Source organism: Galeopterus variegatus, unplaced genomic scaffold (assembly GCF_000696425.1).
Source record: "Galeopterus variegatus unplaced genomic scaffold, G_variegatus-3.0.2 Scaffold779, whole genome shotgun sequence".
NCBI lineage: Eukaryota > Metazoa > Chordata > Mammalia > Dermoptera > Cynocephalidae > Galeopterus > Galeopterus variegatus.
In genome coordinates, this window is record NW_007726890.1 from 37,536 (window position 1) to 49,624 (window position 12,089).

The 12,089-nt window shown below is 46.4% G+C and overlaps 1 protein-coding gene across 3 annotated transcripts in view; it reads right to left on the bottom strand.

Moving 5' to 3' along the window:
• Positions 1–2,216: 2,216 nt before the first annotated feature.
• Positions 2,217–12,089, bottom strand: part of UTP14A (UTP14, U3 small nucleolar ribonucleoprotein, homolog A (yeast)) — a 23,320-nt gene continuing 13,447 nt past the window's right edge. For all 3 annotated transcript variants that reach the window (XM_008572386.1, XM_008572385.1, XM_008572387.1), the window contains 9 exons: positions 10,895–11,014; positions 10,704–10,798; positions 9,996–10,119; positions 9,835–9,912; positions 8,877–9,270; positions 6,282–6,688; positions 5,358–5,551; positions 5,129–5,228; positions 2,217–2,633 (listed from right to left, as the gene is read on the bottom strand). In XM_008572386.1, coding sequence (XP_008570608.1) covers positions 2,361–2,633; positions 5,129–5,228; positions 5,358–5,551; positions 6,282–6,688; positions 8,877–9,270; positions 9,835–9,912; positions 9,996–10,119; positions 10,704–10,798; positions 10,895–11,014 — 1,785 coding nt within the window. In that variant the 3' untranslated portion in view covers positions 2,217–2,360. The remainder of the gene's footprint in view (positions 2,634–5,128; positions 5,229–5,357; positions 5,552–6,281; positions 6,689–8,876; positions 9,271–9,834; positions 9,913–9,995; positions 10,120–10,703; positions 10,799–10,894; positions 11,015–12,089) is intronic.

The following is a 12,089-nucleotide window of genomic DNA, read 5'->3' on the forward strand; positions in this document are numbered from 1 at the left end:
GGGGGCTGGGGCCGGCTCGGAAGGGGAAGGGTGAGCAGACACGGGGAAAGGGAGTGCTGCGAGTACCCGCGGGTGGAGGCGATGGGCGTGTGTGGAGCGCTGAGGGCAGGGATTTAACGCTGCTGTTCGGGCTGACCAAAAGACCACTGTGGTGGCTGCACAGACGGGACGGGGCTACCAAGGCAGGACGAAAACTGCCCAGGGGAAAGTGGGACCTCCGATGGCTGGAGAAGGGTGGCGGGGGCGGTCTCGGGCTCGGCAGGAAGGCGCCACCACCGCCCTCTACCCGTCCCCAGCGTGCCCCGCCCCGTCCGGGGGCCCTAAGGGCAGCGGCCTGGGCCGTGGGGGAGCCGAGCCAGGGCGGTACCATTTGGAACAGAGAGGGGGGCTTGGGGGGGAAGGGAGGAGCCAGGGGTCAGAACCCTGTTGGGGCGGGGGGGCGCCACACCCTGGGAAAAAGGCTTGGGTACATCCAGAATGGACCAATCAGCGAGCAAGGCCAGGGTGGCGTCACGTCAAGGGGCAGCTTTGGCCAATGGGAAGGGAGAACACTTCGGAGGTTCGGAGGAAGAAAAGAAAAAAAAAAGCCCCACGAAACAACAATCGAATCCGTTTGGGGGCTTGGGAGGCTGGGAATGGGCGTCGTTTATAGCACATTTTGGCGCCTGCCCTCCTCTTTGAAGGACGGGGCCGCTTGCACCACTCCTCGGCCGTGGGGAGCAACTGGAGCTGAGGAGCGTCCCGGGAAAGTAGACGGGGATTGGGTGTTTACTGGGTGCACTTGATTGGGAGCTTCAATTTGGGGGGTAAGACGGAGGTAGCAGCTTTGTGCTCAAAGGAGAGTGTTGTGGTCTCTTAAACGGAGGCAGGAGTGGGCAGGGGTCCCTTATTTCCCACCGCTGGCTACTGACAAGTGTCACCCAGCAAGCGGATCGTGGATATTCTCAAACCAGTGGATAACCTAAAAATGCCCTTTGAGCACTCAACATATTCATTTTCCTTCCCAGTCCCAGGTTGTTTCTTAAGAGGATGAGCAATGGTAGGAGCCAGTGGCCACCACTGGGAAATTCATAGAAATTTATCGTGTTTTTTGGCTTCAGAGTTAATCTAGGGTCCTAGTCTCTACTCAGTCAGTGATGCGTAACACTCTAAATCTTTTGCCCATAAAATAAGGGTATTGGGACCAGTTACCTTTGTCTTTCAATAAATTATCAGAGAGGGTTGTGGCACAGAAAAAATTAACCCATTTTGTTCTAAAAAGGCTAGGGGTGGGGCTGAACCTCCAAGGCAGGAGGTGAAGTCCAGTCAGCGGTATTATGTTCTTTTGGAATTACAGGGTTGTTTCATATTCCTTGTCAGGAATCTGAGCTATAGGGGCTCTTTCCATAAATTACTTGTCATTCAAAGGCAGGCAAGTTCCTCAGAGTTTAGGAGCCCATGTGAACTCTCATATAGCAAAGTAACACTTGAATAAACTATACTTTTTTTTTTTCCTTTTTGTCTTTTTTCGTGACCGGTAACGGGATCTCAACCCTCGGTGTCATGCCCGCACCGAGCTCAACCAGTGAGCGGACCGGTCTCTATATGGGATCCGAACCCTTGGCGGGAGCGCCGCCGGGCCGGCCCAGAATAAACTATACTTTGAATTATACTTTGAATCAATGGTGAGGAGTTGGCCCTGAGTTAGGAAAGGGAATCTTAAGTTGCATCTACCTTATCTGTAAAGTAAGGGTAAAACCTCACTGTCTTGTTATGAGAAAAGAATAAGAAAATAAGTGCTAGATACCCTAGACAGCAGCCTGTACAAGCTGGGAAGCTCACACATGCAAAGAAAGTGATAATGGTTAGATTTGTGGGGACAAAAGTCAGCTCCAGCACCATCCTGGTTTTAGGATCAGTCTAGGGCAAAACCCAACTGCATAGTTTGTACATCCTGTTCCTAGGTTCAGAGGTTAAAATATACAATATTTTATCACTGTCCCTGACTCTTCAAGTTGGTAGTTATTTATGGTGGATTGTATCTGACACGAAGTGTTTAAGGTGATAGACTAAGGTAAATTTTCTCTACTCTGATTTAAGACCAGACACATAATCCTTGGTGAGGAAATGAGGTTTTCCTTACAAGTGCAACTAGAGAAATGCAAAACTGGAGCATCCAAAGGTGTCTGACATGAAGAAAATGATTCAATTGGGGGACAATACAGAATACACTCCAGTTAAATAGATAAAAATGCCTTTATTTCTAAAATGTGGCTTAATCACACCCGCAGTGTGCTAAGCCAGTTTTGGAATTGATCCTGCAGCACACAGTAAAACTGGGCCAAAGGAGTGGGGGACCAAGATGTCACACCTCCAGCAACTCAATCTATAGAGTTTTTCTTCAGGTGTTTTTTGTGGCGCGCAGAGAGTCGGTTTGGATTCCTCTGCATGACAGAGAGGTCCGACCTTGAGGAAGACCGGTAGCCCACATCCTCTGCTTTTATGGGCCTAATGATATGGCCTGGCTTGGTGACAACCTTGGGAGTAGTCAGCTTTTGGAAGGCCCTCTGGGTGTTCCACGTGGATCCTATAGGGGTCTGAATGGTCCTTTCAAATTGCTGATGGTGGGTGAATGGATATGGAAGCACTCGCACCTGAAATGGAAAGAAGAGTGACTTGGCGCAAACCAGGCTGGTGTGCAGTTGTACACTTTAATGCCAGATACTGTTTGGTACATGCCACAGTTCTACGTGACAGCTGCAAGTGAGTGAAGCTATCGAGGTCAAGGCATCCCGATACTCCCATCTAACCTCAGGAGTTTCTCAATCTGCATGAGGACATTTGGGAATTGGCTCAAGACCCCCTTAGGTTAACCCAACAATTTAGGGATTGAAAAAACACCCAACACTACACCTGTCTAGGTACAGTAGCCCTGAGGCTGCTGTTCCAGAGGTGGGTTTCCTGGCCGGCCCGGTGGCTCACTCGGGAGAGTGCGGTGCTGATAACACCAAGGCCGCGGGTTCGGATCCCATATAGGGATGGCCGGTTTGCTCACTGGCTGAGCGTGGTGCTGACAGAGGTGGGTTTCCTATATAACACTGTGAGTGCAAGAAGCACCCAGGCCTTTCTGTGTCCCTTCTATGACCCTTTTGCCCTCTTCCTGCTCTTAAACCCTTCCTTTCCTCTCCTTGATACACAGGATTAATATTTTAAGGAACCCAAATATACACTCTTGAATCCTGAACTCTGCCAGACTGTTATGCTTAGCTTCATCCTCTCTTGGCATCACAGAATGCAGAGCTGGAAGGCCCTAGATATTGGCAACAGTCATCTCCCTTGGCCCCAATATTTGGCTTAGAGTGGGGAAATGATTTACCTAAGTAAGTTAGGAGTAGCATGGGAGAACAGAAGCCAGTGCTCTTGTTCCTTGAGTGGTTCTCTTCTCCACTCCACCACAATGCTACCTTGAGACATTTAAATAATCCTTAAATACTTCCCCAATGGCCAAACGAGGAAAAAAACATAAGCAGAAAAATGGAGAAGTTAAAATCAGTAGTCTTTGGGGCCGGCCTGTGGCTCACTCGGGAGAGTGCGGTGCTGATAACACCAAGGCCACGGGTTCGGATCCCATATAGAGATGGCCGGTTTGCTCACTGGGTGAGCGTGGTGCTGACAACACCAAGTCAAGGGTTAAGATCCCCTTACCGGTCATCTTATAAAAAGAAAGAAAAAAAAAAAATCAGTAGTCTTTGGGGCCGGCCTGTGGCTCACTCGGGAGAGTGCGGTGCTGATAACACCAAGGCCACGGGTTCGGATCCCATATAGAGATGGCCGGTTTGCTCACTGGGTGAGCGTGGTGCTGACAACACCAAGTCAAGGGTTAAGATCCCCTTACCGGTCATCTTATAAAAAGAAAGAAAAAAAAAAAATCAGTAGTCTTTGGAGATGTTTAATGGAACACTCAAGAGAAACTGAGGATTCACTGGTGGTCCTGGCAGTAGTGAAGGAAACAGATTCTCTTTAGGTTAAGGGAATATCTTCTTTGGGCTGATGGTTAGCTCTATGCATGTCACCCAGGGCAAGAGAAAAAAGAACACCTGGACAGTGTATTTAGTCTCACATGTCCCCCCCACCCCCGAAGCACTTTATCCTATTGCACATTGAAACCTGCAGTATATAGCTCAGTAAAAAGATGAGGAAAATCAAGGGAGGTTCTTGGAAAATTATTTGTCACCTGGAATCCTGGCCTGTTGAAGCACCCTTTTTTCTCTTCCCTTATCCCGTAGCTGCCTGTTCACCTGCCTATTTTCTAGTTATATATCCTCAATTGGGATTACAGTGGTTACAATTCAATTTCTACAGTGATTGGTTCACAAAATAAGGTCAAATAGAGTACTATTGATATGTATATTTTCTCACCTCTGCTCTGTACCCATTAAATACTACTTTTTTCTTTCAAGAGGAAAAAATACAGCTCATTTCAATATTACACTGGCTGGAGGCAGATCTCAGAATTGAAGGGAACATAAAGGTCATCTAGTCCAATCTCATTCTTGAGTCTCCTTTACACATGCTTATATTCCCAGAGCAGCCCATTTTCTCTCTTTTCCTTGAATTCAGCCTCTCCTCTGACTGAAGAGGAGACTATACTTGAAGACCATGATCATGCTTAAATTTCCTTCTCTCTTGTAAACATCCCTAGCTTATTATCATGACACAATTTAAAATCCTTTCACTGTCCTGAACAAGTACCCGTTTGTCTTCATTTTTCTTAAGATGAAGCTCAAACCTCATAGCTTCTGTTTGAGCATTACCTTGACTATAAATACAAGCCTGTAGAATGGTAATTCTTAGTTTGGTAAGACCCATTTGCATCAAAATTATCTGCGGTACTAGTTGAAAATGTGGATTTGGGAGCCTCACCATTGCAGCAAACATTATCCTTGAAGTGTAAACCTTCTTCCTGATCAGTAATTAAGGCACAGTCTATCTGGAATTATTAATCTCATAGCAAGTCAGTGAAAACAACAGATTTGATTCTGTGGTCAAGATCACACATGCCTTTTGACTACAGATCACTAGAATACTCCTGTCAAGAGAGCCAGGCAGTAAAGAGAGTAGACAGCTAAAGAGCTCTATAAGCCCTCACCTGATGAGCTGCTGCATGGATGTTGCGCTTCTCATTGATAATCACATTTGGCAAATTCTTGTCTTTTCTTGGAGGACCCTCAGGGGCTTTAATGAGAAACCTGAAATGCAAAACAGCAGGACATCTGACCAGGAGCACTAAGGACTTAGTCAAAAGGGCAGGGGGGACACTTAAGGGTGAGGTGGGAGAACGTGGTGCCCTTCTGACAGGCTTTCTCCCTTGTTCTTACCAGCGTCTTTTCTTGGCACTGGGCTTCAGGCCCACACCTCCCCACTCGCCCCAGCCAGGCAGCGTCAGGTCCAGGTCCTTTGGCTTACTCGCCTCCACAGCTTCCCTCTTTTCTCTCAAGAAGTCTCTGATGACATCATCCCCAGCAAACGCTTCCTTTATCACTTGCTTTTGGTCTCTCTCCTCTTTATCTTCCTGAGAAGGAACAAGAGCAAGAGCTACAGCTCACCTTAGGAGCGGTGGCTCATGGCAAGAATGCTTGAATATTGGGTCGTGACATTTTAGCGCCCCCTAGAGGGAAGTGCTGAACAGTGATGGTCTTGCAATACAAACCAATCAGTAGCCAATCATGTTCCAATTTTCTTCTCTTTAGGGTAAATATCCCTAGCTCATTATCATATAGCACAATTTTAAACTTTCAGTAGAGAAGATGCAGCGTGGAGGAAGGAATGGCCTGCATTAGTAGCAGGAGCTCCAAGTGGCCTGGCAAGAATGTGGGCTTCCTCCAGCTTATATGCCTGAAAAGAGGCACCAGGGCTCCTCACTTTAGCAGTTTCAATTACTTAATTGGGGAGTCCCCAACCATTTGAGATCCCACTGTGTAGAGTAAAACTTTGGCAAGAAGTTGTCCTGCCTGGGATCTGGTCAGAACTTTGAGTGACTCCCTCCTTCCTCTGAGGGCAGTTATAGTCACCCTAGGGAGGTTTTAGTGGCTCAGGATTTAGGATGTGGAAGTCTTGGCACCACCCACACATCTACTAAACTGTCACTGGGACCAGCCTGGCCCCATACTATTCCAGACCTCTACACTACTGAAATGTACCCCCAGCAAAACAAAGCTTCACTGAATCTACTCCTTGTGCAAGCGGGATGCTTTCTGCACCAGCTGTTCCCCCCCAATGGCCCACGACCCTGGTCTGCTCACCAACTCCTCTATCGTGGTGGGAACTGCCAAAGACTTCACAGAAGGAGGTTTTGTGGTTAGGAGGTTCTGTAGATCAATCATTTGCTCCTTCTTTTTCTTCTCCTTAGAGGCATCAGGCCGATTATTTGGGTTCCTCTCTGAACACTGCCCTTCTAACACAGGTCTGGGAAGCTCCTTATTTTGAAAACATCCTTCTTTGCCCAGCTCTTCTAGCTCTTCCAGAGTCTGTACTCTCTCTGGCCTCTGCAGCAACAGGGGATCCTCTTCTTCTGTGGCAGATTGTTCTCTCTGGACCTGGACAACAGCTTCTGCTGAACTCACTTTTTGTTTCCTGAACTGATGGTTTTTCTTATTCAGTTTCTGAGACAGTGCCCTCAGTTCTGACAGCACTTCCTGGCTGCTAGAATCTGGAGGGGGGGGGAATGAAAACGGTCAGAAAAGGAGGTTTGGAAGTTGCCTTGTCAGTGAGCATTTGTTGAGCACCCACTAGGTGCTAGGCAAAGATATTCCAACAAGGACAAATGGGGAAGAGAAGATTCTGTATGCTGATCTCTTGGAGATTTCACTAATGATTACCCGTCAAGTAGCAAGCAATGGAGTTTAGTAGTGAAAAGCAGCATGTTGGGAAGCAGATGTCCTGGGTCCTATTTCCAGCTTTACCAGTGACTCACTGTATAACTGGGACTGCAGCTTAATTTCCCTATACAGTAGACCTTGCTTGGGAAGACTGCCCAAAGTTCCAAATTTTAAAAAGGGAGCCATTTTAACAAGTGGCCCCTGAATGCAACTTCATTGTAATTTACACCTTATTGCTCGTACAAATCCTGTATCCAGGATTGTTTTATCTTGACTCAAGAATCCCCATTCCACATCTCAAAGCAGTACTTCATAATCTGCTGTGATTGAGTCAAGAACAGATTAAGCTGCTTTCTATAGTGGATGTAGCTCATACTTTCCAGTCATGGGCAACATCTGAGCAAATGATACTAGTGTCAAGAGCCTTGAGGGAAAAATGGCAGCGACATACTCCAAACTGTCCTTTGCACTGACTTAAGTTACCTTCATTCCCAAGTTGATCCTGCTCTCTAGGACCACTGCAGCTCCCTAGATCTGGCCTTTGGACACATGTATGTTCATTTCTTTTTTTCCTTTTTTTTTTGTCTTTTTTCGTGACCGGCAACGGATCGCAACCCCCAGTGTCGCGCCCGTACCGGACCGGGACCGGCCACGGGATCGCAACCCTCGGTGTTGCTCCCGCCCCTCGCTCAGCCAGTGAGCGGCCAGTCTGTATGTGGGATCCGAACCCTCGGCGGGAGCACTGCCGCCACGCTTCCCAAGCGGCGCACTATAGCAGTGTGCCACCGGGCCGACCCCGTATGTTCATTTCTTAAGAATCAAGTTTCCTTGCTCATTTTGATTAGGATTCCTGACTTCTCACTATTTTTTGGAAGGTTTGGGAGAATTCTACTTATTTATTATCCAAAGGAATCCAAATCCACTTTTTATATCTTCATAGCACAACCAACTGCACTACACATGTAGCTAGATGACCAGTTTTTAAGGGGGCCCAAGAGGACACTGTTAAGTGTCCTCTGGTCACATAGAGACTGCCCCACAATCTCAGTCTGCAGTGTTGCTTTCCAAAACCCTCTCAGAAGTGATGGCTTGTAACTAATAATCCCAGAAATCTCCCACTGAAAACCGCTAAGTAAAGGCCCCTACAATACATTCCAAATAACAGCACTTTCAAAATAAATAAAATTTTGCTATGTAAAAACAGATTTTTGCTGTCACCTAAAATGCATTGTTCCTGTATAAAATCAAATCAGACCTGAGAATTCATTCAGATGGCCAGGTGATTTCTGTATGTAGGTAGTTTCCTAATCAGGCTTTATAATGTCCTGGGTTTTTTTTTTTTTGTCCTTTTTGAGACCGGCTGCACCGCGCTCAGCCAGTGAGCGCACCGGTCATCCCTATATAGGATCCGAACCCACGGCAGGAGTGCTACTGCGCTCCCAGTGCGCCACGGGCTCAGCCCAATATAATGTCCTGGTTTATCCCCAGAATGGTAGCTCTCTGGGCAGTCTCATGGTTGCTAATTTAATATAAAATCAGTTAATATCATTATGAAGTGCTAAAAACGCCACTCCTACTTTATAAACAAAAAACTCCAGCATTAGAAGTTTCATAATGTCTCAAAAATGCACCTTTATGTGTCTATAGGTGTGAATGGGTTTTCAGATTTGCCTTCCTGCCATACACACTTCTCTTTGGTACCAGGAATGCTAACTTATAACTCATATCCTTACTTCAAAGGGGGTTTAGTTATGTCTTTCTGAAGACTGTAAGCCCCCACGAGCAGAAGATGTGTCTGAACACACTGCACAGCCATGCAGATGACTGTTTATTAAATGCCTTTGAAGAAAAATGGTTATTATGAATCTAATCTCTCTTCAGGGACCCAGTGCACTCATTCTTGAAAGTCCCCAGAGCCTAATCACTATGCAGTGTGTGTGGGTGGACACTTATTTTTTCTCTCATAGTCTGTCTGTAGCACTACACAGTGGTTCTCCCTTCCATCTCATCACAGCTCACCTTTTGTTTCTTCACTGCCCACCAGCTCAGTATCCTGCTTGAGCTCAGACCTTTTTCTAAGGGATTGCCTTTCCTTAAATTCTTTCATCAAAATTTCTTCCTCCACCATTGGTCCTTCTTCTCCCTCACTTTCAGAAACCTCATGGACCACAGGCTCTGATGGTTGTTTGGGGTCCTTCTGGATTTCAGCCTCTCTTGTGTCACTGGTGCAGCTCCTGAGCATCCAGGGATTCAGTCCCCCTGCATTCATCTGTACTTTATTCACTGCATTGGGGACAATGGGTTCTTCCTCCTCTTCTGCGCCTTCCTCCTCTCCCTCACTTTCTGAAGCTACCTGGAGTTTCTGTGTCAGTTCTTTGTTCTTGGCCAATTGTTCCTGCATAGCTTGGCGAGCCTGGAAGGAGTCACAGCACGAGAGCCCTGTCATTAGTGACCACAATAGCACCTTTCCTGATCCATCTCTTAAAGTTGCCTCCTCTCGATCTGACTTAAGTATTTCTTACTGGTACCTACTGTTTAAAACTGCACATACACTGCTATATTAGTAGCTATGGAGTAAAACGGAAGACAACTTCTTTGTCCTCAAGGAATCAACATGTGATTAAAAAACAAAACAAACAAACAACCCCCCCCCCCCATCAGTCCTGTGTATCATTTCCTCAGATCCACTAATTTTGGCTAACAAAATAATAAAGTGTTACTCCATTCGGGATTCATAGGTATTTCATGGGTCAGCCTCCTGAGGGGACAATGTTTTAAACTAAAGCTTTCCTTTTCCACCTCGTTCCTGGTCATTTTCTTCTCTGCCTTAGAGATTTTTTCTGATGCCTTTTTAGATTGCTGGTTTTTTACCCATCCTCATGGCTCTTCCCTAACTCTGCTTCTGCTAGCATCCTCAGACTGGCTTTCCTTTCTTTCTTCCAGTTCCATATCTTCTTTCATCCTGATGGTCTCTTACCTCCAGGTCATATTTGGCCATAATTGCTTTGGACTTGGCCCATTTCCCACTGTTCTGGTGCTTAAGGCTCATTCGCTCCTGCAAAGAATGGACAGAGTAAGATTTTTAGCGCCTTCCAGGGGAAGTTGGTTCAAAGGGATGAGGGTAAGAGCCAGTCTCACCATCATTCTGGCCTTTTCAATTTTTTCCAGTTCTTCCAGTGCCGCAGTTGGATTGACCTTCTGCAGATGCTCAAACTCTTTTAGGGCTTTCTTGGCCTTTCCTTTCTTCACAACCTTATGATACCTAAGGGTAAGGGGGTAGGAGGGAAGACTTTAGAGACTGAATGGAAGCACTGATGCCATGCACAAAAGTGCCCATGCAACCCATGGGGCTTCACTATGCAGGGGCTAGAATGGACGTCACAGAGCTAGCGGGCTGTAGGGAGCCAGTTTGGGACTCCAGAGAACTGGCAGGACTCTCAGTTCCTGCAGCCCCCAGGGGTAGGCCTCTGTGGAGCAAAGTCCCCTCTGCTTCTGTAGCCCAAGGGAAGAGGAGAACAAGTTATAAAGAGGCAAAAAGCAGGAAGGAAGCCCTACTGCCCTCAACAGCTGTGGAATTCAGAGCTCATTCTGCAGAACTACTCCATGATGCCCTAAAATGGAGAGAAAGTAACTGAATAGTCCTCTTTTTATGGCAAAACCAAGAATGAAAGCCAAAACCAAAGGAGAGGGCATTACTGAAACAAACAAAACTGTATGAGGTTGGTTTGGGGAAAAAAGGCTAGTCACTCTTAGTTGCCATGTCAAAGATTCTCTCCAAAGAATTCACGGTTAGCCACATCACTTTCTTCCGTGGAGCCTAAGGCCAGTTCACAGGGGCCTCCTTACTTTTTACTTTTGATTTTCTTTTCTCTTCGAGCCTTGGCCTCATAGTAAGACTGCAGAGCCCGGGCCCTCTGAAGCACTTCTCGGCGCATCTTTGCCTACAATAGGAATGCCACTTACATGACTTCTGGGCTTGAGGACAAATGTTGGGAAAATAGCATGCTTGGGTGTGTTAACGGGGCAAAGACACTTACCTCTTCCAAGCTCATGGCTTTGAGAGAGGCCTTTTCCACTGGAGTCAGTAAAGGGTCTGTCACCGGCTGCTTGTTCTTATGGAGGAGGTTAAAAATTTCCTGTTCCAGGGGGGTTCTTGCCTTAAAGGGGTAACAAAACATTCTAAGTCTTAAGCCATGCTCTTACAGCATTTTCTCTTTACATTCCTGTGACCGTCTAATTTATGACACTGTGATTGGAATCACTAACTGGATAGGATTGGCTGTTACAGCAAGAGAACTTGGGGTTCCAGTCTTGCTGTTCAGCTGTGTAAATAAAGCCATATTTTATTCTGATTTAAGACAAAGTCAGCAATGGGACTCTGAAGCTACTCTCTAATATTACTGAGGGGGATAACTCTGTGTTAGGTAACCAATATATATAAGACAGAATTCCATTCTCTTAAGATGAAATCTAAGCAGGATGCCCTTAAGGTAAATGCTGGCAGGACAGAGAAACAGACTGTCACAGTTTTGATAGTCAAAAACAAAATAGTCCCTGTATTATTACGTATATTTCAAGCATATAACTATTACCTCATAGTTAGGAATCTCAGATTCATATCATAAGCCTAATATTTCTAGAGGGTAGGGGAGGTTAAATCTTAAGATAACCATTATTTACCACTGATGGTATAACCAGAAAACAGATGTGTACAATGGCTCAGAGGGGAACCCCAACATTTTTAAACCACAGCCAACTGCTCTGAATCATGTATGTGTGTGTTTTTGGTATCACTAATTACTGATGAAAGGAAATAAGAAAAACATAACATTCTTAGGCATGTTCTACAAATGTACTTTATGGTAGGAGATGTGTTTTAATTTCCTGAGCACAAAAGGACACTCCCTTAAAAAAAATATGACCTTAGGGCCGGCCCGGTGGCGCACTGGAGAGTGCGCCGCTTGGGAGCATGGTGGCGCTCCCGCTGAGGGTTCGGATCCCATGTGGAGACCGGTTCCGCTCACTGGCTGAGCGCGGTGCGGGAACAACACCGAGGGTTGCGATCCTGTTGCCGGTCCAGTACGGGCGTGACACCGAGGGTTGCGATCCCGTTAAAAAGAAAAAAAAAAAACAATAAATTTGGGCCGGCCCGGTGGCGCACTGCTATAGTGCGCCGCTTGGGAGCATGGTGGCGCTCCCGCTGAGCCATTGTACACATCTGTTTTCTGGTTA